Consider the following 27,622-nt stretch of genomic DNA (forward strand, 5'->3'; position numbering starts at 1 on the left):
GTCTGCTACACTTATGAAAGTTACAGAAGTTATTTAGTCAAGAATAGTGTGTGATTTTTTGTTTTGTTTTGGTTATTTGATTAACATTAAAGCGCAGACAGCAGCGCTAGGATTACGCAACAGTCATTATACAGCTCAGTGCATTCACGCAGTTAATTGGTAAACCATCGGTTTGTTATATCGGCCTTTTTCCTCCTACAGACGATATGCCGATGGTTGTAAATTGAGCAAAAATCGGCCGATAAATATCGGCGGCGGATACATCGGTGCATACCTAGTTGTAAATGCACAAAAAAAAAAAAAAAACTTTTTTAAAAATAATTTTGGTATTGCACAATGCATATGCACAAATGCTTTTTAAAGTAGTATTCAGTATATATTGTGCAGTATACAAAACACTACACTAGTAGTGTTCAGTTACAAACATTGTCATGTTTTCATGTTTTCTATGTGTTTTTTTAGCTATAGGTATAGTCATAACATCTTGGAATATTCTACACATGTGATTAAATGTTTTGCCTGTTTTGATGATGCCTAACTATTGCTCTGTGTATATCGATAGTTTACCAAAATACTTTATTAAATAAACTATGTATTACTGTTTTAGAACTAGACTAACACTTATTTGCATTTTAACTTTAAGAAAAGTCTCTAAAAATGCCTCAGTGTCATAAATGAGTCCCCCGAGCTCTAGTTATGACAGGTTTGAGTACTAGTACTTTCATATTTATTAATAGTGTTGCCCTTAGCCATGTGTTTACCCAGAGAGGCATTGATCCAGGTTTCCATTATGCTAAATGCCTCTTTTCTACTCTTTCTGCAGATCGACCGTGTCATATTCTGCGTCTTTCTGGAGACAGATTATGAGATTTACAAGAGGAAGATGTCAGATTTCTTCTCCCCAGGTACTGTATCTTCTTATTGGAATCTTAACTTCATTTTATTTGTTGGTTGTAACACCCACTCGGCTCAAAGCTTGTTACTCTGGTACCAGGCAGGATTCACAGTGTCAGGCCGTCTGACTGGCATGACGTACGTTTGTAGTAGAAGCGCACAAATACAGCACAGCAGGCAGTGATTGGATTCCCAATAACAAAAACTGTTTATGGTAATGTACCGCCCAAGTTGTCCTTAAACTGAAAACAATTTCAACCCCCTATATCTTTATCATAGAACGCAATCAAGATAACCGCAGTCAGACTCTTTTCCCATTAAAGGGCTAGTTCATCCAAAATTGAAAGTTAAGTCATTATGTACTCATTTACTTTATATGTTGTTCAAAACTTGTGCGATTTCCCTTCTTCTGTGCAATTCAAAAGCAAAAATTCTGAAAACTGTGGTGGCTTTTTTCAAATTAATTGCAGTGAATAGAGAAAAACCTTTCACACTTAAAAAAAATAAAATAATCCAAAGCATCATAAAAACGCAACTTATGCACTACACAGGTCAAATGATAGCTTTGTGTGTGAAACATACACATTTAAGTTATTCCCTGAAATTCTTGAAATAACTCTACTTGGTGCATTCATAAAGAAGAAAAGATTTCCAATGTATGCCTAAATTGCTCTTTTGAGTTGGATCTTTTCAATGAATCTTGTTCAGAAAACCGACATGAATGTGACATGATGTTCATCATTACTCAGCCCAGTTACAATGGTTAACAGCCCACTGAAGGCGGCGATTATTACTTAAATTTCCATCTGTTTTTCACACAGAAGACTTGAAATATACTGCATGTATTTCCTGACACTTTTAAGCTTAAAAGCTTGAGTCTTCATTCATTATAATTTCATGGAAAAGAGTAATCAGCACAGTCCTCAGAAACTCTACTTTTGTTTTCCATTGGAGAAAGAAAAAAAAAAGAAAGAAAGTCATACAATTTTGGAGTGGCATAAGGATAAGTAAAGGATGGCAAAACATTTTCGGGTAATTTCTTGCTTAAATAATTTTCAGACAAGTTTCCCAGTCTCACTGTTGGTTGAGTTAATTACTCAAACAGAGTATGTTGAAGCCACCACAGGGGAAATCAGCCTACAAATGGCTTACTTATAGCACAATAAGCTGTGGTAAGAGAAAGCATTTTAACATTGAAAAAAACATAGACATGTTTAAAGAGTACATAAAATATTACATATATAAAAGACCCACAATATGGAAAGGAGAGAAATAGGAAAAGCATTGGAACGTGTTTTTGCTGTCTGCATCTCACGGCTCATTGCATTCGCGTCTCAGTTTGTAACCAGACACCTTTGAGTGATTTTTGGTGTTTCCACAAACTCAATTCGTAACTAAGCTCTTAGGCCCCTAGAACATCTTGCTTCGTCCTGCTGTCTGAGAATCCCATGAAATACTCTAGCGTATGAGTTTAACAGGTGTGGAGTGCTTCGGCTGCTTGTATTTCACAGGACCGATTGCTTGTCTCTGAAGCGCAAACGTTGTAGCCCGGAGGTCCAAATGTAGAGCAGGGGCTTTGCTTCTGTCAACACCCTCAGCGATCCTGAGCCTCAACAGCAAACCCCAGATGTCAGAGGCACGCAGGATGGCACCTCCTCAGTGACATTCCACCTCACACTTTTGCTTGTCTGTTTCTGGTTGGATCATGTGGTCTCTGGTGCTGGCGTTGCTTTATGTAAAAATGAACTGTCATGTGATGGGACTTCAGAAGTCGGTTCCTCGGTTTTCACTTTCTTTGTTTTGCACTTTGGCCTTCTGTCAATGTCAATATGACTGTTTCGCTTTCACCCAATCCCTCACTTTGTCTCTCTTTCAATTTTTTTACTCCCTCTCCCTCCTTACGAGACGTGGCACTAGCTAGTTCCATGGGAACTTGTCTATTGTGCTCCCATGTAGCGTTTCTCTCTTTAAAGGCCAAGTCTCTCTCAGGAAGCCTCTTTTCAGTCTCCCTGAGCGCTAAACAAACATATGATGTGAGTGCAGGCCGCACCGGAGCCCTTTTAGACCTTCCCAAGTGTCCTGCTGTCTCGCTCTGCCTGAAGCTTGCTGCACTTCCATGACAAGAACCCCTGGAGGTTTCCAAATGAGCCGCTGCCTGGAGGTTCATCATTTGTATGGACACGCACACACACACACACACACAAACAAACAGAGGAATCCTGAATGCACTAAGAGAATAATATAATCCACCATTACCTCCCCTCGTACACACACTAGGAGTCGTGGACCGGGTGGAATAATAAGTGTCAAGACTCACTTTTTCCCCACTTGCTGAATGTTTTGTTTCTGTCATGTTCCTGTCACACACACACCTTCCCTCTTCCAGGTCTTGCTGAAAGAGAGAATTCACCAGAGAATTTGTAATTATATCAGCCAGGTCCCTGTTCCCCAGGTGCGTCTCTTTGTATTAGTGTTTAGAAATGAGATGACGGAGGCGCTACTCTCTTAGTTTACAACCAATCAGAATGAGCCAGTGACCCCACTTCAGCTCTCTCAGAATTAGAGGCTCTCTCACTTGCTATTTATTTGTAATTTGGACCTCCCTGTAGTCTTAATCCAGTACTAATATAAACTACTTTTGGTCCTAAATGCTTTATCATAAATTTAAAAGGACCATGTTTTATACTTTTGTAGTTTATAAGGGTTTTTCCTCTATTAAGGCCCTTTCACATGACTTGCATCATGGCTTTGCGCCACATGAAAAGCCATCAAACAGGCGTCTTTTAGGTTACCGGGTAGCAAGAAAGCAGGAAGTGTGCGCAGAAAAAAGGGAATGAGTCTTGTAATACATCATGAGAAACTCATTATTTTTATTCTTATTACTACTAAATAAAATATTAAACAAAATAAGAATTATTATTGTTATTATTATTAAGAATTATTTATTGTAATATTTCACTGAAATAAAATGGAGTTAAGAAAAATAATAATCATTCCTAAATGCATGTTATAAGCAACCCAAACTCACAGCACCTACAGAGATGTGTTTGTGTTGAGCAGTATTTACTAAGCTGCTTCGAGATGCTGAAAAAAATGGATCATAAGCTGCACACACAAGCTTCACTCTGAAACATGCAGTGCATATATTTAATTAAATCAATTCTTTGTGAATTGCTTATCGCAATTTTGATAAATTTTGCAGCCCTAGGCAGTTGTATGTTAATTGTGACATCACAACCATTTCTGAAAGTTTGGTTTCTTTCTTTGAAGCTTTTTTCTTGTGAATCAGTGGTCTAAAACAGGGGTTTTCAACCTTTTTGGACATGCACCCCAGTTTATGTAATTTCACTCACGCCCCGTACCCCCCAACCAATGGCAATATCATTGATATATTATTTGATGCGTTCGACCATCATTGCTATATTATTTAATACTACGTATAGTGTGCAAAACCGTGTCTACAGCTATAGAGACGATTCACTTGTCGCTCTCAAGATCGTTATTTTAAATGTAGATGCGCGACAAGCGCACTCAAACAGAGAGCGACGGCTTTGCGACGCTCATGAGATGTTACGCGTTTGTTTTTTCTGTAACAACATTAAAAACTTTACCCAGAAGTATGAATAGCTGATCATAGCTGTTCAGGGCGGGTTTATTTCTCATCTCCATAAATATATCTATAGCAGTAAAGCTAATATAATGGCTGGAAATCCATTTATCATTTGCTGAAACTTCCTCGTCTTCATGGAGAACGCGTTCATGATTGCTTAGACACCACAGGAGCGCAAGCTCCCGAGCTCTTTGGAAAGGAGAAAGCGGTGCGGTCGTGTTTTCCACACGTTTTTAGATGCGACGTGTGAACGGCTGTCCACACTGGACTCAACAAAAGCGACCCGTTGCAAATACATTTGTTCTTTGTGTCAGAAGTAGCACATTGGAGTAAGTCAAAAATAGACAGAAGTATAAGTTTACAGTCAGAGATTTTGCGTGCCATTCGCTTCCAGAAACTGAAACATTACAAATATAAACAGCTTACCAAGTTTAATTTGACAGCCTTTTTCGTTCATTTTAACCGTTTTACCATCGCTGGTATTCTAGATTCCATGTTGTTTTTTGTTGTTTTTGCTCAAATTCAATTGCATCAAATCTAGAGATCTGCCGTTACTGTAGCAGCCAATGATTAGCTGGGAGAATGGTCAAATTGCCCCCTGTAGCAGATGACTAAAGATTTGCTTGCAAAATCTCACATTTGCTTTTTTACTCGAGTGTATGCTTCTGAATTAACAGGTGGCCCACAGGTTGAAAACCCCTGCTCTAAAACATTTTTCAAAATATGTCTACATACTGTTTTGAATGTCACATACTGTTTTCCATTATATGACCTCTTTAAGAGGAATCTCAATAGTAATGTTACAATGTAAAGAGTAATTCACAAAGTCTGGGCTTTTAAAGAGTTTGAGAGGTCAGGTTAATAGTTCCAAAGTCACACAAATGGTTTTATTATTAAAATATGGATCGAGGAGGCAGACACAAGCACTGATTAATAAACAGAGAGAGTGGTCTGACAGGGTCGGAGGTCAGCAATGCAGAAAAGGGGTCACCTGCAGCAATTGCAAACCTTTAGCGTGCTTTTTGATCACGACTCTTAAATTTAATTCAACTTCTTTTTTCTTTTTTTTTTTTTGCCATCAAACTCTCTAATTAACCAATGGAATTTAGTTTAATGTAATCAAAGTTGTTCCTCTTATTCTGTATTTTATATTTCATTTAAATGGCTTGTTCCAAGACAGATCTGTGTTTAATGTGAGAATTGTTATGAGTGACATATGGAGTTATTATCTGTAGTGAAGTATACTCGTCTATCTCACTGTTCAACAAGCAGCATCATTTGTGTTTTCTTAGCTACATCATTAGCATGTTTCTCTGACTGCGTATTAGATATTGATTGACGCAGGAGGAGCGGGTACGGAGAGAACATTCCAGAAGAGCGAAATTATCATGAGGATGGTATATTGGGGCGAATCGTTGTGGAGTGAGGTTTGAAGTGCTTTTTAGATGGAGAGAGAGAGACAATAGGACTGAATTAGCTCTGCTGGTGTCCCTGATAGCGCTGGTTGTAAAATGTGCGAAAATAACAAGGGCCTGACAGCTCGATCCCAACACCTCATCATCATCATCATCACCATGGGAACCAGCGTGCCAAGAGCTACGGAAGAGACGTGCTCATTTTAACTGAGCTTTAAAGCTGCACTCGCATCTCGCGATGTGGCTACTCTCTGGCACTTCTATCTGGCACGCCGCATACATTTACTCCCTCTCTCTTTCTCACCCACTCACTTACTCAAGTATTCATACAAGCCCTTGTCTGCTTTTGCGTCTATACAACTGGAAAGAAAAATCATCTTTGTTCTGGTTGCTAAACAAAAGGGAAGTTATTGTTGTACTGTCAGTTTGCGACAGTTTTGCCTAGTATTCTTCTTAATACTTTTGTTTGTGTACCTGTTAGGATTTGTGTGTTCTTTTAATCTCTGTCTTTGCAGCCTTACAAGTGTGTGACAACTGGCAAATAGAAAGGAATAGTGTCGGGACATGCAAACAGGGCATTTGCATATGGGAAATTGTCTCATCAGTGTATGCCTCCCAACCAGCTGTCATTTTCACCCACAAAAAAAGCAGCTGCAGAAATGAGAACATTTTTCCAGATGATAGCAAATAACAGATTTTGAAAACCGTAATCTTCAGTACAAGTATTTTTAAAGTCTTATTTTTATGCGGTTATTTTATAGTTTTATTTTATATGTTTGATTTAACCTCTTGAGGCGCACTGTCCCGACGTCGGGTTTGACGTCACTTTGTTTACCATGGTGTATATTTACTATATAGAATACTGTCTAAAAATATTGAAAGTGATAACAAATTATACATCATTTGAAAGTTCTAAGGGTTTATTGTCAATCTACAGTGTGTGTTTTATGATATAGATGCTCCAGCAACAGTAATATTGTAATTTGTGTCAGGAGTGCAAATGACAACACGCAAAATCATAATGGGACTTCATACCTTTGTATTGAAATAGCGATCGTGAGATGAATCCAATCCGTCACACTTGGGTATAATGTCCATGACAAGCATCCATTGAAAAATATCCAACACTTTTTGTCCACAAAAGCGTTAAATCCATGACATATTGATATATTGTCCATTGTTTGCGTCATATTTCTCCTGAACAATCTGCTCTCCATCATCATTCTTCAAGAAATGCTATTTGAGCACCGTTTATGTTGTAAAACTGTATACAATCCAATCGTATACATTAGACTCTCACAAACAAATGAGCCCACCTCCGAAATGTATTAGTGCAGCAGTTTTACTTAGGATATCCAAGCAGTGCCGTCGGCATCTTGAGAGGCATATTCTCCAGCCATTGTTATTGTAGTAAATCTGACGAACACAACTTTTAGCCAATGCCAAGACAATGCTGTTTATGTGCACAATACAGCCTGGCAACCACCCACAACACCCTAAGATTGTGACAGTGGGTTTTGCACACGAAGATTTTCTTTAGAAAATCTAAAAATCCAGTATTTAATATTATCTAAGTGCGACATACAGTACAAGTGTTATTTTTCTTTAAATTTGTTTTAGTCTTCAGCTAGCTGGTAAAGATATATCTTTATTACTTTGCTTGTTCCTTGTTAATTGCATCCAATTTATGTTTAATTCCCTTAACACACTTATTTCTATTGTTTTATAATGTATTTAAAGACACGATCAGACAAAGAGATGAATGTGTGAGAGTATGTTGGGGAATTAGACTGTTGAAGCTGTTGAAATCTGAATGTTCTTTTCTGTATATTCCTCCATCCATTTTCCCTTCTGTTACTCAGTTTGTGTGTTAGGGTTATCACTCACGTCTGTCACATGGCTTCTGATGACATTGCGCTCTGTATCTTTCTGTCTCCATCTTTACAATCTAAGACATATCAACTTGAATAAAATTTCTTTAAATCGAGCACTAGCTTGACATTACTAAACTCCTATTCCTTTTCCCTATGGCTTGACCTCCTCAGATTCTCACAGTTGATTTTATAGATTTTCTCCATTTTGTCCCATCAGTTTTTTTTCGCTTAGTTTTGTTTTAAATGTTTAGCACAAGTTGTGTTGGGGAAGTTAATTTAAAAATGTAGCTTTCCAAGCAACTCATTTAAAGTAGTTTAACTACTAGTAGCTTCACTACATTTTAAAAAGCACTACTACTGCCAAAAACAAAAAGTAGCTAACTGCACTGAAGCTATTTAAGGGGTCTATCTTGTAAATTTAAATGCTTGTGTCCTTTATGCTTCTGTGCATCTTTGTGGCAGGTTCCTCATACACACTCGCATCCCCAATGGCCCAAAGTCGGCCACTCCTCCCACCGCAGACACCCTCCAAAAAAGACTTTTGCTTAGAAGAGAAATGTCTTTGAAGTTCTGTCAGTTTCCGAGACACTGCAGTCGCCTTGTCAACTCCACTTAACTGCGATCCCATTCCTAGCATCCCACTGTTATCTTCCCTCAAGAGCCTCACCGCCCAAAAGAGCAGTCTTAGGTCCATTATGTGAAAGTTGGTGGGTTCAGGCCTGTGAGATGATTCTAAAGAATCCAACACTTATGTAAGTGAGTATAGCACACACCACTGCCTGCTGTCCTGTCACTCAGTCATTTATGAGTCAGTGAAGGGACCATGAAGAATACATTTGTCTTAGAATGAGGATGAATCAGATGTGTGTAAGAGCTTTGAGACACTGTGCCATCTCTGTGTTTCATTACATGACAAGACGGGATATGAATGTTTCAATGAAGTGGGTTACAGCGATGAAAAAGCAGGCTTTTTTTTTTTTTTTTTTTATGTTCCCTATCTCTATTTCACAGTGTTTCATTGTTCTTTATTGATATTATAAATAAGCAGATAGATAGATAGATAGATAGATATTTTTTGTCATTTAAAGAAATGTAATTTTGTTTAAGTGTTTTGTCAGCTCTCGTTACATTCAGACAGGAAATGAAGCTCTGTTTCTCTTTCTTTCACCCTCAATCTCTTTCTCACGCTCTCTCTCACTCTTGGTCCATGAGCCACATCCATATTTACATGGAGTTTCTGTGCCGTCTTCTCAAACGACAGCTCCCCCCTGTTATCTTTAATGGAGGCTTTCCTCTCCCAGTGTTACTGTGTCAGAAAGCCTATCATTTGTAAAGCCGGGTGTTTGCGGTGAGACGATGGTTGTCCGCTGTAAGTCGACGGGGCTTCCTGGACCCCCGGAAGAGTTGAAAATGAAGGCTGTGCACGCAACGTCCTCAGTCTCCAGGGAACAAATGTTGAGTGTGTTACGGTGCATTAATATCATCAAACACACCATGGGAATTTTTTGAAGTGCCACCATGTGAGGGGCTTTACACAGCTAGGAATACAGCCATTACGCTAGTGGTGAGGAGCTAGCAGCGATTTAGCTGTATGTTATTTTCAAGAGACAGAATCATTAAGTACACAGCTTCTCTCACACTGCAAAATAAAAGATTTCAGTGCAGTGGCTGAATGTTTGCAGTTTCTGTGGAAATTTGATCATAAGAACATGTTTAACCTGTTTCTTGTTTTGAAAATTACAAGCATTTTTAATGCCGTTAAATAGGGTTGTTTTTTGGAGAATTTTTCATGCTATAGCATTACATCCTCTCAGTTATTATTATTATAATTATTTTCAGCCTGGAATTTTAATCTAATTGGAAAAAATGGTGGGTGGTGAGCTGGTTTTTGTCTCACCCCAGTGCTCTAATTGATTGATTAAAGTAATTGATTGGTTTGGGAGGCCCTGCAACTGATTAAAATGCTTTCAGACATGAGCAGATTGAAAGGCAGCATGTTCCAGCACACTCTCTGGCCCCTAGGGGCCCATGTCTGGCTCTCCTTGAGGAGCAGAGACAGTGGATGTACGTTGGTGTTGGTGTGTGCGGTCCATCTGGTCAGTGGAATTAAAGTCTCTGGTTAGCTGGCTTACATGTGTCTTGTTTCTTTCCAAATCATTTAGACATCTATTGTCTTAGCTCACATAATCACTGCAACATTTGTTTGATTTGATATCTATCTATCTATCTATCTATCTATCTATCTATCTATCTATCTATCATCTTGAAAGCTTTCTGCTTTTATACCTTAATTTTTTTTAAGACTCTTTTAAGAATGATTTGCAATTCAATGGCTGAATGATGCAGCAAGCACAACATCTTGCTTTTTGCATTCAGCATAAATTTATGTGCAGAAAAAATCATAGACCAGCATAGCAGTGCATTACATTTACAGCACTTTCATTGTGAAATTGCATAATCAACTGGCAGCATTTATGCATACAAAGGGCAGTTGTTCTTTGCTGAAGGTTGTCCAAAGGGTTTTGCTCCCTGTCCAGCATGACTCAGCATGTTATGATGTCACTGATTTTCCCCTCTCTCCCCCATATAAATGCATGTTCTGCTTTTATTCTGTGTTAAACAAAGGGAGAAACATTGCCCCACCATCCTGAGGGAGCTTTGACAGTCTTTCTCTCGTGAACAGATGACAGGAGTGTTTTATCAAAGCAGGAGCTTTTGCTAGAGGCTGGATGTGTGAGTGTGTGAATGTGTTTTCCTGTGTGTGACCAAGTGCCTGTCTGAGGATGACATGCTGATGAGGCCTGCAAGCGGTTTAGAAAATGAAATAAAAAAGCTGTTTTTGAAGTCACAGTGATTTGCCATTCACAACCCATTTACTTATGTAATGTGGTGTATTTCTGTGGTGTATTTTGTAGTTTTTGTCAATGACAAAAATTAGGGTGAACTGCACACCAGAATGGAGCTAAAACATGCAAATTTGGATACTGGTTAAATTGGAAAAGCAAGGATTTAAAGAAAGAACAATTTATGGTAACAATATTTCGATAGTCCACTTTAGGCATTCTACTAACTATAGGTAACTTTGCAACTACATGTCATTAGAGTGTTAGTAGACTGTCAGCTTAATATATGCTAACACTATTTCCTTGCTCCCCCAACAGACAAGTAAATGTAAGTAAATTTATAAGTACATTTTTAAGTACATGTCAACTAATTCTAACCCTAACCTATACTAATCCTGAGTTAGTTGACATAGTTGAGATGCCTAAAGTGGTTTATCAAAATAAAGTGTAACCCTTTAGATTGCATAAACAAACATTCACTGCTGAATTGTGAGACCAGGAACATGCAGTAGTAATTTTCATTTTTGGTGACTTTATGAAAAAACTTTACTTCTCTTTTAGCTAGAGTTTCTTTTAAACATTTAGTTTTCTACAAGGAGTCTAGGAGAATAGATCCAATTATGAGTTAGCGGTGTATGAATTGGAACCTGTTTGGTTTGTGGTAATAGCTAACAGTCGTCAGGGGTGGCTAACGAGCTGTAACCAGGCAGGGAACAGCCTTGGCTGCAGGCTCCAGGCTTCAGGTCCAGTAGGTTTGGCATCATATGAGAAGAGAAAAGGGACTCATGCAGAAAAAGAGAGAGTCAAAATTCAGGGGACATATTGACTTCTTTGGCAAGAACTATGAGCTCAGAGTGTAAAAAAAATAATGAATAGACAAAAAGAAAAAGAAGAAAAAAAGAGTTAAAGAGAGCAGTGGACCTGTACAGGAGGGAATGAGAGCGAACAAGAACAGAGGAGAGAATAAAAGAGAGCTGAGCACTGGAGGAATGCTGATCCCTGCATATTTAGCTGGCAGATGGCTGAAATACAGGTATTTTTACCTACAGTCAGGTCAAATCACTCAGATCCTATAGATCAGTGGTTCTCAACGGGTGGGTCGGGACCCAAAAGTGAGTCTGTGGTCTTTTCGCATTAGAGATTTAAAAAATGATGTAGTTGAAAAGAGCTAGATGGACCACAAGAGACAAAGAGGTTTTGAGATGCATTTTTAAAAGTCTAATATTTTAAAATAATAACAAAAATATCAAATCTAAAATATATATAAGAATTATAAAGAAATTATATATAAGAAAAAAAAAAAAAAATTATAAATGAAAAATAATCTTACAACTAGTTGGCTGTTGGATAAATAGTGACCCAAAAATTGTTCTCAGGTGTGTTCTGTTCACACTCGCAGGAAAGAAACAATGCTAAATGTATAATGATGTAATGATAGTGAAATAAATCAATCTTTAAAAGGGAACATTTCTCATTGTTAGCTATTGCCATGCAAGTTTGAAAGTCTGCAAGTCTGCAGTGTTTTGTTGCAAATTCATTTGTCACTTGGTTGAAGCTAGTAACATCGTCGACAACTATATGATTCAAAGTAAAAGACAAACAGAGCAACATGAAGCCACATCCACAACTGTGCCATTTGATTTGCCCAAGCTAGGATTTTAGCCCAGTTGTTAAAGGCCAACTGATGTGCCTTGAAACGCGCAGCATTTTTAATTGTGCTGATGTAGTTTCTACTAAAACAGGAAGACAGGGCGGGACATATCGAGCAGCTCCTCCCCTTTTTTAAAATAGCCAATAGTGTTTCATTTATATCACAGCTCGGTCAGAGCCGTTGAGCTCAGCAAAGCCGCATTTTTACAGCTTATGACAGTAGTGTAATAGGTTCCCCTTTTGATTTAATATGTAAAGGGCCCCGCACATGACATGCAGGAACAAAATAGTAGATTAAATCGTGCACATGATTTACTAATTTGTTCCCTTGATTTACTAAATCGTGCACCCGATTTACAATTTTGTTCCCTCACTCGATTTATAAATCATGTGCATTTCAACTAGTTTTAAGGATTTACTTTTTTCTTTTTTTTTTTGCATGTGATGTGCGGTGCTTCGTAAATATGAAAATGTTACTAAAGCATAATCATGCTGAGGATGTGTAGTTTGAAAAGTGTGTAATTTATGTTGATGCATGGCACCGGTGTTATCTCGTCAGTGCTGTTTCTAAGGCAGAATCTGTCTAACCATTTTTCCTCCTAATCTCCTCCATATCACTTTAAAATATAGCATTCTGTGTAGAATTCAAATGGGTCCGATATGTTTTTTGGTCTGCGCCAACTTGCGCATATTATCCACTCTTATCGTGCCTCTGTCCCGGAGCAGACTGTGTGCGCGCTACGGCAGTTCGCGAGACACTAACGCGAAACCAGACTTCATTCGCCCCAATGGAAAGCATATTTAAGGCCCCTATTTACTATATAAACGAAATCGAAGGACGAACTGATGTGACATCATTTAGAACAAAATCAGGCCAAAATGAAGTTCGTTTTGGGAGTTCGAAATGGCTTGCCAAAGCAAACTCCATTGAGGTAAGATCTCCGCAGGTGAATACTTGAACACACCGGATAGCCGCTTTATAGTAGAAAATGAAGTTGTGCTTCTGATGAAATGAGGCACTGACATTGTTTTTCATGTTTGATACTATAAAGCTGCTTGCTTTTAAGCAATCTATTGAATAAAATGCCATATAACCTATATTTTTCTAAACCTATATTACCTATATCGCCTATATAGTGCATTATGTGCCATTCACTATATAAAAAATAGTAATTGTGTGAACAAGTGACCGATTTCAGCCTCAGCTTCAGCATCTATTTATAATGTAGGGGGCGGGATGCTTCAGATTCTAGAGATTAAATTATATGTTAATATTTTTTCTGTATTCTTGGGTCTATGCAGTTCATGGTAATATTACCATGTTTGATTTTAAGGAGGTTTTTGTTTCCTAGTTTTGTAGAATAAAACTTTTTACTACTGTCATGGGTCATGACTCATGTCCAATGTAAAATTTGGGTCCTTTAGCAAAACCAGTTAGGACCAACTGCTATAGACATTGAGCCTTCAACCTCAGCTAAAACAATCTCAGCACTCCGCCAAACGCTGAATTTAATTGCTGCTTGGATCATATCAAACAGCACGATTGTCTTTCCACAGATGAGCGTTTGATAGCAGCCTGAACTCAAATAATACATCAATCCAGATCAAACAGACTGCGAGCTCTCGCCTTGTCTCTGCTCAGCTTTCATTAGAACTAACTGCCTGGGGGACTCAACAAACCACATATTTTCAATCCTTAGAGAAACCTTGGATTTAATGTAAAAATCAATGCTTGTTCTGTCTCTGTTTCCTGTTCAGCTCTGTTCTGAGGTCTCGCAAAAGGGGCATCTCTGTAAATAGACGTATTGTATTCCTGCTTTGCTAAATTCTCGTTATGCCACTAATAGGGATGAGCCCACGGAAATCCACGCTCTCCCGGCTGCTTTTTTGATCATGTCAGGCTTGCCGTCGTAGCTTTTGACCTCTCCGGTTTCTCTTCCTATCTCTTGCAGATAATGACGACCATAAGAAAGAAGATGATGCCAGAATGGAGCAAGGTGAGTGACAGTGTTTCCTAATGCTGTGTTCACGTTTGCAAACAAGACGGGAAATTATCACATCCAATATCCTGGAGCCCAACAAAGTTTAATCCACGGCATCTGAAATGCTTGCTCCATGATTAATCGAGCCTTTTGTTGCAGGTGGCAGCTCTACAGTTGCCTATAAACAAGAAAACAAGAGTCTGCATTTTCTAACCCAAATGCCTGAAATAGTTTTGCTGGCGTTCCCATGCACACCTTTTGGTCTTTTGGCGAGTTAATTGAGATGAACGTTGCAAGGCGTTGTGCTTTTGCAGGACTGAATTGTTTTGGGGCATAGTCAGATTGATTGAAAGCTAATCGGACCCGCTCGCCACCTTGTTGGCAACGACACAATCAAACATTATCAAATGGGATTCCAATTTGCTTTTCATGTCTTCTTTTAACGGTGGTCCATTCATATGCAAATCACCTTACCGTCTTTGTTGACTTTCAGAAAAGCAGAAAAGATTACAAGGTTTTCATCTGAAGGCCTCCTTAACTGTACATTAACAGTGGCAAAAAGAGATAGAAAATAATGGTGTTTCTTTGTGACTAATGCGTGTTTGCTACAGGAGCTAAATAGAAGGCGGCAGGTACAGCATTACAAATGATTCAGTGCTAAGCTAATTCCCAGTGCTAGGCCCTTAAATCCGGCTTACATACCCACAGTGGTCCCAAACCTGCTTAAGCGACTGTCAAAAAGACAACTGAGCATCGTACAGTGGTAACCTAATCTGGGTTTATCTCTAGGTTTAGGCTGGACTACAAAACCCGTATGATACCAGTGCTTGAGAATGCCATACTAGAGTTTCAGTCAGATTACAGTAGCAGTGTTGTTATGGTTAAATAGAACTATTAAAAAAAAAAAAAAAAAAAAAAAAAAAGTCTTTGTTAATTGAAATAAAGCTGAAATAAAATAAAATATTAATATTCAATGAAAAACTTAAAAAAAACGAAAGTTAGAAATGTTGCTTTATCAACTAAATGAAATAAAATAAGGTACGAAAATTACTAAAACTGAAATAAAAATAAGTTACACAAAACTCAAAATTACTAGAATTATATTACTTGAACTAAAAATAAAAACTGAAAATATAACAATAAAAACTAAATCAAAATATTAATAAATACAATTCTAATATTAAAGCTGCAAGCAGCGATGAAGGGACCCTCGCACCCGTGCCACCTCCACCCGGTGGCTGTTGGAAAACAGAGCACGGTGGGCAATATGCATTTAAGTATATACATATAGGAGGACAATGCCAGTCATTTGTATTTGCCACACTTCCTGCTACCAGCTGGTGGCGATATGACTATAACTTAGGGCACTTATCAAACATGTGAAGTTTGAGGCAGATTGGACATTGTATTGCCTAAGTTACAACAACTTCCTGTTTCATGGTGTTAATCGCAAACATTAGCACTTAGCCAGGTGTTGCATGATTTAACGTTTCTAGCATGTTTGGTACTTTGTGGCATATTGAAATGTGTTTCAGGGAGTGAATTTCAGTGTAAAGCATGCCATTTCCTGCTGCCAACATGTGGCGCTTTGACTTTAACTAAATATTGCCATGTTGATGTCTTCAGGCCAGGACTCTTATCAAACATGTGAAGTTTGGGGCAGGTTGGACATTGTATGCCTGACTTACAAAAGCATGAATTTGATCAGAATTTGTCAGGCCACCATGGACACGCCGTTCAACGAAAACTCAAGATCTTCGCAATTTATTGTCGCTAAGGCCTTAAGATTAGACTGACCAAATATGAAGTTGTTCTGGTTAAATCTCAATGAGGAGTTAATCATAGTGTAAAACATGACATTTCCTGTTGCCCGCAGGAGGCGCTATGACTGTAACTGAATATTGGCATGTAGATGTCTTCAGGCCAGGACTCTAATAAAACATGTGAAGTTTGGGACAGATCGGACATTTATGCCTGAGTTACAACAACTTCCTGTTTCATGGCGAAACATCGAATTTTGTCAGGCCGCCACGGATACACCCTTCACCGAAAACTCAAGATCTTCGCAATTTAACGTCGCAAAGGCCTTTAGATTAGACTGACCAAATATGATGTTGATCTGATTAAAGCTGTAGGAGGAGTTTGTTAAAGTACAACGTCTGGAAATGGCAAAAACTGAAAATTCAAAATATCTCACTTACTGTTGGGTTTCATACTTTTACATGAAACATAGCGTGAAGGGCGCTTAATTGTAATTTTGTATGTGCCGCTATCGAGCCATTTTGCCACAACTAATTCTGAAACCCATATCAGACGTAAATTTTCACCACTTCTGACACGTGTGCAAAGTTTCATGAGTTTTCGAGCATGTTTAGGCCCTCAAAAATGTGATTCGTTTCGGAGAAGAAGAAGAATTGACTGAGCAATTACAGTAGGGTCCTCACACCATCGGTGCTTGGGCCCTAAATATATAATAATGTTAAAATAACTAACAAAGTACTGTAGGTTTTTTGTTGAGCTGGAAGACTGAACCCAGGTCAAACATCTCCAACAGTCACTTAAGCTTTATGGAATTATAAGATGGAAGTTTTCTGGCAGTGTAACAAGGCCAGCATTGATCGTTTCTACAAAAGTTAGGTGATTGAAAATACAGAGGGTGAAAGAGGAGGAGTGCTAAATGAAGCATCTTAGAGGAGGAGAACATGTTCATGCCTCAACGACATGAAGCAAAAAAAAAAAAAAAGTAGGGCTGCACGCTGTAATTTTTACTATGAATGTAAGAAACTGTTCACAGGACTGTATCTGTAAGTCAAGACGGCCATCAAAACCAGATCCGATCCAGAACAAGCATTTTTTTCAGCACCTAACATTGACTTTTTTACAGCCGTGTTATAAAACGGTATTCTGAAGCAATCCAGCAAGCGTCTAATAGCCCTCTGAACTACTGAAGTCCTTGCGTTGGGGCTTTGTGTGGTTGTGTTTACTTCTGCACAAAACCAGGGAGACCAATCACCTCTTTTGTGGACGCTGTTATATCTCATTGTAAACACTGGACCGGGATGACCCGGCATGGCAACACCTATCAGGTTTCCATCTTGTTCACAACACACCAAGTATCACATCTCCACACACACACACACACACACACACACACACACACACACACACACTCACACACTCACACTCCGAGCACACTGCTTTTCCTGCCCCAGCAGTTTCGGCTAGCTTAGCCTCAGTTACATTCAGTGAATGTCTGACTGGCAGCCAAGCCCTGGCCTTTAGCAGCGCTTCACTTAGCCAGGGCTCTGATTCTCTCTCTTTTTCTCTGGAACCAATTCAAAGGCTCAAATGGTTGCCATTCTCACAAGGAATTGAGGCTTTTTTCCCCTTATCCCCCTGTATCAGCTCTCTCCCACTCTCTATCAATCAATCCGTTTCTCTCCGTCTCTCTGTTTCACCTTCTTTTTCTTGCTGTCTTTCACCAAAATCCCTTACACTACACTTTTACAGGCCCCATTTTTTTTATCAGCTGGGTTTTGCCGAGGCGCACAAAAGCCCCTGTTGATGCAGAATCACCTGGTGCATGTATACACTCTAGCAGGGCCTACGACACAATAGCAGGATATTCCTCCGCTCATTTCACCCTTATCAGTGCTGTTCAGTATAGGCAATCTGTGCCTTGTAACCTTGGATGTTTTTTTTTATTTATTTTTTATTTTTTGTAGTGAGCTGGCAGTTGCCCTTTTTCAGTTCTGAGATTAATAAAGGGTTGTTTTTTCAGCTTATGAAGAGATAAGAGAGCTACTCAACTATATTTCTTTATATTTATTTTGCAATTTAATTAGTGGTGCTTGCTAATTATTATTGCTAATACTTATAGTTAAAATTTTATTTTATTTTATTTTATTATCAGAACACATTGGTAATGTCCTGGCAAGTTCTCATGAGTGGTATGATTTTTTTTTTTCTTCTTTTGGACAGATACACATTATTTTTTTATTTTATTTTATTTCATTTCATTTCATTTCATTTCATTTTATTTTATTTTACTTTATTTTACTTTATTTTCAGAACACATTGGTAATGGCCTGACAAGTTCTCATGAGTGGTATGGTATTTTTCATTTTTTTTTTTTTACAGATACACATTATTTTATTTTATTTTATTTTATTATTTTATTTTCAGAATACATTGGTAACGGCCTGTTAAGTTCTCATGAGTGGTATGATTTATTTTTTTTTTTGACACAATTTATTTTATTTTATTTTATTATTGTTTTGTTTTATTTTGTTTTGTTTTATTTTATTTTATTTTTTTATATTTTTTTTTTATTTATTTATTTATTTTTTTATTTTTTTTTTTATTATTTTATCAGAACACATTGGTAATGGCCTGGCAAGTTCTCATGAGTGGTATGATTTTTTTTTTCTCTTTTTTTTTTTGTTTGACAGATACACATTATTTTATTATTTTATTTTATTATTGTTTTGTTTTATTTAATTTTATTTAATTTTATTATTATTTTATTTTTTATTTTTTTATTTTATCAGAACACATTGGTAATGGCCTGGCAAGTTCTCATGAGTGGTATGATTTTTTTTGGACAAATACGCATTTTTATGTTTTTTACTTTTTTTATTTTTATTTTTTTAAGTGTAAAAAATGTAGTTTTTGGATTACAGTTCTCATAAGTGGTATGATGATTTTTGACAGGTAACACGCAGCCCATGGAAGGAGAGGAAGATGATGACAATGATACTGATAAAAAAGGTATGAGAAAATCTCTGTTCTCTTGAGATAAGTTCAGCTGTCAAAGTCCATATCACCCAGCATTCCCTTCTTCCAAGCATTGTTGAGGAAAAATCAGACTAAGTTGGAGTCTCTTCAGGATGTTCTGTCAGGGTTTGGAAACCTGTTTAAGGAGCCATTAGCCTTCGAATTCTGCTGTTTCAGCCTCTTTGGTTGTGTAGCACTGAAACAATTACTTGCTTCTCAATAAGATGGACCAAAGATAATTAAATTCGTATACTGAAGGGGGGTAGCAGGCTATTAACACCACAATTTCTCCATTTGTCTTAAAGCCAGAGGGTTGGAGATGGTGTTTTTTCTTTCTTTCTTTCTTTAATATTAAAGCAGGCAGCACTGATGTCTTTGGGGAAATTTCCCCAGGCTGATATCTCTCTTCAATATGCAGCACAAAGAATGAAGTCATTTTTTTCAGTAAACTGATACTTTAGCAAACAACAACCTACCATATTTTGTCCTTCTAAACAGCAAACCTATTCTAGGTCTACCCTCACAAACATTTACCATAGTGTCTGGCAAAATACTGACACTACCATCATCCTTTTTTTTTTTTTTTTTTTAACAAGTTACTATATTTTTGCTGGAAACTGTAAATGTTTGTAAGGGTATGTCTAAAAGTTCACAAATTCAGACTGTATTTTGAGTCACTGCCTTTATAACTTCTAGCATATTTGAACTCTTATCTTAATGGGAACTAATCCAGTCACAAACCCTCTTGTTTAACCTTCACAGGATGGCGTCAGTATTAAAGCTATCTCTGCAGAAGCTAAGCTCAAACAACAGCGTTTGTTACAAGGCAGTGAGGAGCAGAACAAAGCGTGTTAAAGCAGCATAGTCTATGATTTATCCACAGGTGTTAGCCACAGCCGTCCTCCTCTAGTGCTGTCGCCAACATCAAATGCACTAGCTTTAATGCGGCGTCACTCAGAGAACAAGGTGCGGCGGCACATTAAATATGTTTTTGAAATCATTTTTTGATTCATGGAAAATGAGCTTTTCCTAGTGCCAGAGCTTGCAGCTACGACTCGCCTATTGGATTCCCGCCGGCCGCAACTTTGTTTTTCATGAACAGAGGAAGTTGATATACAGCCATGGTGGGATATTGCTTTGTATTACACATTCAGTACTCTCCCTGAGGGGATGCTCTCTAACTGAGGTTAGAGCAAGAGGGCCTTTTAGACAGCCCGTTAATGACAGAGAAACATTAGTGCTGTTCTCCCTAAAGCAGCACTTCATACATTCACATGCTCAGGGGACAACTGGCCCCGAAAGCACTGATCTGGAACTCTCTCCGTGTTCCTCAACGGGTTACCTGTGAGGAGTGTAAAGGAAAACAGTAACTTATTCCAGATAAGCTCCCACTTGCCTTCCTTCACAGCAAAAGAATATGTGAATCTCAGAGGTTCTTCTTTCTGGTTGTGAGACAGATAAACTGAAAGGGTTTCCGAGGGCATTAGCTGGCGGATTTAGTCTCAGTTAGTGAAGACACGCAGAAGCACGGCGGCGGCGATCCGTTCGATCCGACCTATCAGCGCCGGGTTGTGGCCTAAGAGAGCCGACGAGCTGCTTGGGTGGAGAGACTAGACTTCTTGACAGAGTTCTTGGGGATAAAGTGATTTGTGATGTAATCCACATGAAATCCATACATAGGGGGATCGGTGTGCAGAGAAATGAGAAGGATTGTTCAGAGAACCGGACTGAGCATTTTAGCGCCTCTGGATAGCTTTTCAGATGGCCTTTGAGGTGAGTGTGTGTTTAGCGTGTGTGTCATGCCGCATTTCAGAGATTAGGAGGTGACAGGTTAGATGGGCAAATCAGGACGCGGAGCATCAGGTCGAGCTGTTAACTGTGTACTCAGCAGATGTAGAAGGCAGAGGGGGCATGTTTGGAGAGGGAGAGAAAAAGAGAGTGTGGAGACGTCTGTCTGTGGAGGAAAGAAAGGGATGTAAGGCATAATATCTACATCAATAAACTTATGTTCATAACAATTTTAGTCTTATTCTCTTTTAGCTTAAAGAGTTAGTTCACCCAAAAATAAAAATTGTCATTTATTACTCACCCTCATGTTGTTCCACACTCGTAAGACCTTCGTTCATTTTCAGAACACAAATTAAGATATTTTTGATGAAATCCGATGGCTCAGTGAAGTCTCTATTGCCAGCGATGTCACTGCACCTCTCAAGATCCAGAAAGCTACTAAAGACATATTTAAAACAGTTCATGTGACTACAGTGGTTCAACCTTAATATTATAAAGCGACGAGAATACTTTTTGTGCGCCAAAAAATCCAAATAACGACTTCACGAAAATAACGCTTCATAATATTAAGGTTGAACCACTGTAGTCACATGAACTGTTTTAAAAATGTCTTTAGTAGATCTTTCTGGATCTTGAGAGGTTCAGTGACATTGCTGGCAATAGAGACCTCACTGAGCCATCGGATTTCATCAAAAATATCTTAATCTGTGTTCTGAAAATGAACGAAGGTCTTACGGGTGAGTAATAAATGACATGATTTTCATTTTTGGGTGAACTAACCCTTTCACCTTTAAATTAAGTCTTTAAGGTACTCTCTGTATTATTCCCTCATTAAAAAAAGATTTACCCCTGAAGAAATGAATAACATTTTTGAAAAATATGTTTAAAATAATGTACCCTCATGTGAGATAAAGAATCCAGCATATCAGTAGCCTAATAAAAATCTGTTTAAAATCTCCACACTGTTAAAAAAAACTAATTATATTTTATTTCTTTTTTGCATGTTTTTTTTTTTATTTACTCCCAAAATTTGATAACCTTGTCAATTCAAAAACATTAAGTTTATTTTACTTAAATGAAGTTGTTTTTATCTAATGTTTGTATTTTAATTTTTTATTTCTTTTTACTCTATTGTAATTTTGTTTTAAAATATAATATAAATTAAAATATAATATAATATATAATATAAATTTTCCACTATTTTTATTGCACACAAGTAAGCCGCAATAAATATTTTGTCTTTTATTAAAATTCAGTGCTGCTACTTTTTTTTTTTTTTTTTTGCATCACTTGTATTTTTCATATTTTTTATTGCTTTTTACCCCATTTGCACTATTATTATTATTTTACCATATTTTACATATTTTAACATTTTAACATATTTTACATCATTTCTTATTGCACACACATTGCAAATGTTTTGGCAATAAAAAAAACCCAAAACAAAACAAACAAAAAAATATATTAACCAAATGTGTTTGACAGAAAGAAAGATAAAATATGTGTGTGAGAGGCAATGAAATAGTAGGGGAAGAAAACACAACAAGAGGATGGGAAGAAATACAGAGCGGGAGGGGTCAAGTGACAGGAAGCTTCAGTGATGCATTCATATAGAGGGTGGGCGGCTTTACAATTGTATATTGTAGATAGTGGCTCAAGTGTCTCCAAGTCCACAGTTTTGCACAGCTGGAAACACGGCCGTTAAGCTCCGACCCTGGCAGAGAGCGAGACACTGAATCAAAAGACTCTGCACCGCATGAGATACGTGCAGCTCTTAAAAGTGGAAGCCAACACACACACACACACACACACACACACACACACACACACACACACACACACACACACACAGAAGGTAGATTCTAGGCCGCTGAGCAGCATCTGTTGATTGTGACACTCTCACTCACCTTTCTCTCTCATGTCTCATACATTTTTCATGGTGCCGGTTTTCTTCACCATGAACTGTGTTCAGAGGGCCTAACTGACAGGAAGGAGAATTCCCCACCGTGTGAAAGTAGGAAGTGCTCTGAGTCTTTTGCTATTCGATTCCGTATGATTACAGATCCATAGTAATGTGACTGTAAATGTATGGTATTAGAAATATTTTCTAGATAGCTCACAGAAGCACTTCAGCTTGTATGCAAGCGAGCGTCCTCCTCCTGAACGTGTGCATTTATTTGTGCATGTGTATGAGTGCGTGGCTGTCATTTGAACTCTGTTACACTACTGCCATCTGCTGGTGGAATGACTCACTGCTGGGTTGCTGCATTGAGGTTCATATCCTTATTCAGCATATTAGCCTCATAAAATCATAAACTAACAACACCAAATGCTCATTTTCACAGCCTCAAGTATCCTTTCTGTCCCTCCAAAGTTTGTACTCAGGCTTCATGTCTTTGCTCGCCTTAGTTTTTGTGATTGGATGTATAATAGACAAGAAGTCATTTTTGATGGATGTGATTACTCTATACTGGGTTGTTTCAGTGTTTCTCTTGCAGGCTAAGATAATAAAACTGCTGATGTAATTTTAAAATCAAGAAAATAGCTTACTCATATTTTGAAACTTCTAAATCTTTCACCTTTAACTACTTTAACTTTGCGTACTTTGCTTTAAGTGCTTCCCATGTGAAAGAGGCCATCGTGAAAGCATGCATGACTCATTTCAGCTCTCGTCTCTCAGAATAATTTGGCTTTCTCTCCAGGTTATACACAACATCCCTCACTGGTGTACATAGTGACCATGTGACCTCACATTGAAACTGAGAAGATTTATCATCTTAGTATTTCAGGATCCAATTTATCTTCAGGTTCCTCACAAGAATACCATCAAAGACAATGGTGCATGTCATCCTTTTTAGCAAGAAGAGGATGCTATGCCTTAACCCCATGCACAGGATAGTGGGTTAACGTTTATTTGAATATGCCTTAATACCTTCCTTCCTTCCTGTGCAGGCAGCTTTTAAGTTATGTCCTCAAAGTACTATTAACCATACAGTCCACAGGGGGACTAACCTCCTCCTACATAATAATTCATATGGAGGGCAAAACATTGAGCTCCAGCCTTTGGAGAAAAGACCTTTGCCCTCTAAATGAATAAAATGTCACTACATCATAATCTGCAGTTATTGGTTTATCAATATTGAGTATGAAGTCTAGAAGTTCCAGTGGGTGTGAAGCAGCGTTTGATTGACAGCACCACTAGAGGCAAAGCTAACAACAAATCACAGTACCTTTTATGAAGGTCTGCCATATCTTTTGGCATATTGTGTTTGTTTTCTTTCTTCTTCTTTTTTTTTTTAAGAGCATGTGGTGAGAAAACAAATTGCTCAGACATTAGAAAATTGCTTCTCACACCAGCTTGTTAAAAATGCCAATTATGTCAGTAGTGTAATGGTCATTGTCAAGCACAGCAGATCATTTGTGTCAGGGTGTTCATTTTCCAATTCATCTCAGACCCTATCTGGGTTAAAGAAAGAAAAAATATGGGAGAGTATCAGGACTTCACTTGAAGAGAGGAGAGAGGTAGAAGGAGATGCCAAGTTTAGAGGACTAAAGTGACTAAAATTAAAGTGACAAAATTGAACCCACCTGGGATAAATGCTTTCATGTAACCCCATGGGACGCACTGCAGTGGGCTCATGGGAGTTTTGTGTGGGGTTTGCTGAGATGTATTTAGCTGTCCGTTGGGACTGCACTCGGTAGAGTCTAGAGATATTCATAAAGTGCAAAATTAGTGCAGCGATGCCAGAACTATTATAAATATTTAATGTAAAACATGACCATAGCAGTGCAGCGTTCCTCGAGACAAATGTGTGGACTACTTTATCAAGGATCTTGAGGGAAGATAAATATGCCAAATAGCATTTTAACATGCCCATCGATGTACTGGGGTTATGATACTGTAGTAGTATTTTGTGTGTGTGTGCATGTGAGTTATATTCTTTTTTTGTTCTGTTTTGGTTGTTTTTTTTCCCCCTTGTTTTTGTTGTGTTTTTTGTTTTTGTGTTTTGTTTAGATTTTCTGTTGTTTAATTTTTTATTCTGTTTTGTTTTGTTTTGCTTTTTTCTGCTTGTTTTTTTTCTTTTTTTTTCTTTGTTTTGCTTAGATTGTGTTTAGATTGTTTTTGTTTGATTCTGTTTTGTTTTGTCTGTTTTTCTAAATTTTTGTTTTGTTTTTTTCTTGTTTTGTTTTGTGTGTTGTTTTGTTTGTGACAATAATTTCAGTAGCATGTATGTTTATAGTAAATACATCTGTCTTTATCTCTGACTGATCTTTTTTTTTTTTTTTTTTTAGATGAAAAGGAAGATGAAATTATGATGAGCCAGACAGGTAGGCCTTTCATGTATGATCATTTATAGCTAAAGGGATTTTGTTTCTCCTGGCATTGACCTTGTACAAAAACCCAAGCCAGAATCATTTCTGAGTAGTTATTGTTTACAAGCAAGAAGAGCAGATCTGCATATTTACTTCAGTGCTTGTCTCTTCTGAAAGACACGTCACATTAAAAATGTACCTGTGCCTTGTTATCCTAGTATTTAGCTTATGTTATCATTTTGTCACTGCAACTTAGGAGCAACAGAAATTTGTCTGAACTTCATGATTTATTTTACTTGCTGATTGGTTTGTTCGATTCAGAACAAATTTAATGCCTGAACCAGAACCAAACAGCATCATGAGTTTAATTAGTTAGAAATTTTGTCCCATTGAATATGGGATTAAATAATCTGTGATACTGTAAAATCTAATTTTAATATCAAAATCACACCAAAGTTTCTCATCCTCATTTATCCATTAAGAAAAAGACTTGTTTGATAATCAAACATCAGCTGGAATCTTTCCTGTTCCTCTTCACAGATGAATTTGTGGTTTCATTTCTGCTTGCCAGCAGCAGGAGTGATTAGATAACAATCATCCTCTCATCTTTAATATAGGATTAGCCACTGCAGTGTGATGAAAGGACCAGAAAAAGATTTTTCTTGCTTGTTGTTTTTTAAGAAGGGGATTTAAGAAGAAAGACACAAATCTTGTCATTAAGTTTTTTTTCTTTTTTGATTTCAGAGGAATCCCATGTTGATGAGACGATGGATAGCCAGAAGCCAGAAGGTTTTTCTTCATTCTCTTTTTCTTCTTAAATTTTAGTCTGGATTACAAGATCCACTGAGCACCAATGGGATGACGCTCACAAAGTTGTCATTAACCCTTAAACTATTCAAAATTATGAAATTATTTTAAATATTTGGACACTTTATGCTTCACTTGACACATCCAAAAATGGCTCTGAAAGGTTAAGTTAGTTGTGAAAAAAAAAAAGCCTTGAACCATTTGTTTGCAGATGCCATTTGGTTTGATGTCTGATATTCATTCATATTTATAACATATATATATTTAATTTTCCAAAAGTTTACTTTTCAGACCACTATATACTCCCTGATGTTTTGTAATATCCAGTAGTCAAGAACAATAAGAATCAGTAAATATGCAAACTAGATCTGGCTGTGTGGTTCAGTATGCATAGATCCCCCCCAAACACATGCAGTCTGCATGTTAGTGAGCGAGAAAATTCACTGGGTCTCTCCACAGTCTTTACGCTTCACGTGTCACGCTGTACCCATTCACTGAAGGATCTGGATTGGCTCTGTTGTCCTTGAACTTGTCTCATTACGGACAGGGAGAGCGGCTGTCAGATACAGTTATTACCGTGACGCTTGTGTGCGTGTATGTGTGTGTTTGGGGGTGCATCTGTTTAATGAGACACCTCGCTCCAATCCACACGAACGTACACAGACAGACATCAGAACATGTGCACCGACAGACACACACCACTGCACATGCTGAAATGATTCACCAGATCGCTTGTACACACACACATACTCTCAGAGGCGCTGGCCCGACTCCCTCTGGGTATTCATGTAGCGTGATAGAAACTTTACGTTCAAACCCTGAGGACAAAACCAGCCACAGCTTGTCTCTGCATGGCTAATGTTGAGCTTGCACTTAATGTCACTTTGACTGCAGAGCTCTGAATCGCATTTGCACACTCATAAGCCGCTGTTTTGTTTTGAGTTGGGAGTATCGATTTGGTACCAAAGTACCAGTGTTTTTGACATCCTTATTGCCAACTTTTGATTCACTTTTCCCTCTACCAGCATTGAGGACTGTAGCTATGAGCATTTTTAATAGTAGTCTCGCCAGGCAGAGGAGGCAAAGCGAATGTTCTGCTTGGACCGAACCCAAAGAGCCAAAGATACTTGCAATTGTGTTCCCTGGAGAAGTGAGGTTTTTAAGACCAGGTGAGACGGAGCTGGAGATGCAGAAACAGAGGCTAAATCTGAATTTACCTGAGTACCGAGCACCTGCGACGCATGAATCATTCCCCTATGAGTGCAGACCAGCATGTAAAGACACCTCTGTCTGGTTTTTCCACTTTTGTGAATCAATGTTTCTATGTATTTTGTGTGTATTATTGGAATAATTTCCTCCAAGGAGGCCTCTTCAAAAAAAAATTGGATGAGAAAATAATCCATATTACAAAAATAAAACAGTGCAATTAGAAAAATTTGATATTAAAACATGTATAAATCACCTGTTTTCTAAAGTAACACTGTCCAACAGCCACACCCACGGGTAAAGTTACAGTGGGAGGCTGTGTCTTTCTTGCCTCTCTTGAGCCCATTGAGTTTTAACAGACTCCCTAAAGTATGCGGTGGGTTTGGTGGAGGGTAAATGAAAATGAAAAGTCACATGAGAGGAGGCAATGCCTCTATTGCACTATGATTGGATATGATTGCTT

General features: G+C 38.0%; 1 protein-coding gene across 2 annotated transcripts in view; it reads left to right on the plus strand.

Moving 5' to 3' along the window:
* The window catches only part of macrod2 (mono-ADP ribosylhydrolase 2), a 576,338-nt gene that overhangs the window by 511,447 nt on the left and 37,269 nt on the right, over positions 1-27,622 (plus strand). The window contains exons 9-13 of one of the 2 annotated variants that reach the window (XM_051917527.1): positions 824-905; positions 14,239-14,283; positions 18,982-19,038; positions 25,126-25,161; positions 25,891-25,935. In XM_051917527.1, coding sequence (XP_051773487.1) covers positions 824-905; positions 14,239-14,283; positions 18,982-19,038; positions 25,126-25,161; positions 25,891-25,935 — 265 coding nt within the window. The remainder of the gene's footprint in view (positions 1-823; positions 906-14,238; positions 14,284-18,981; positions 19,039-25,125; positions 25,162-25,890; positions 25,936-27,622) is intronic. The other variant, XM_051917528.1, reaches the window with a different exon arrangement.

This window comes from Ctenopharyngodon idella, chromosome 13 (assembly GCF_019924925.1).
Source record: "Ctenopharyngodon idella isolate HZGC_01 chromosome 13, HZGC01, whole genome shotgun sequence".
Lineage (NCBI taxonomy): Eukaryota > Metazoa > Chordata > Actinopteri > Cypriniformes > Xenocyprididae > Ctenopharyngodon > Ctenopharyngodon idella.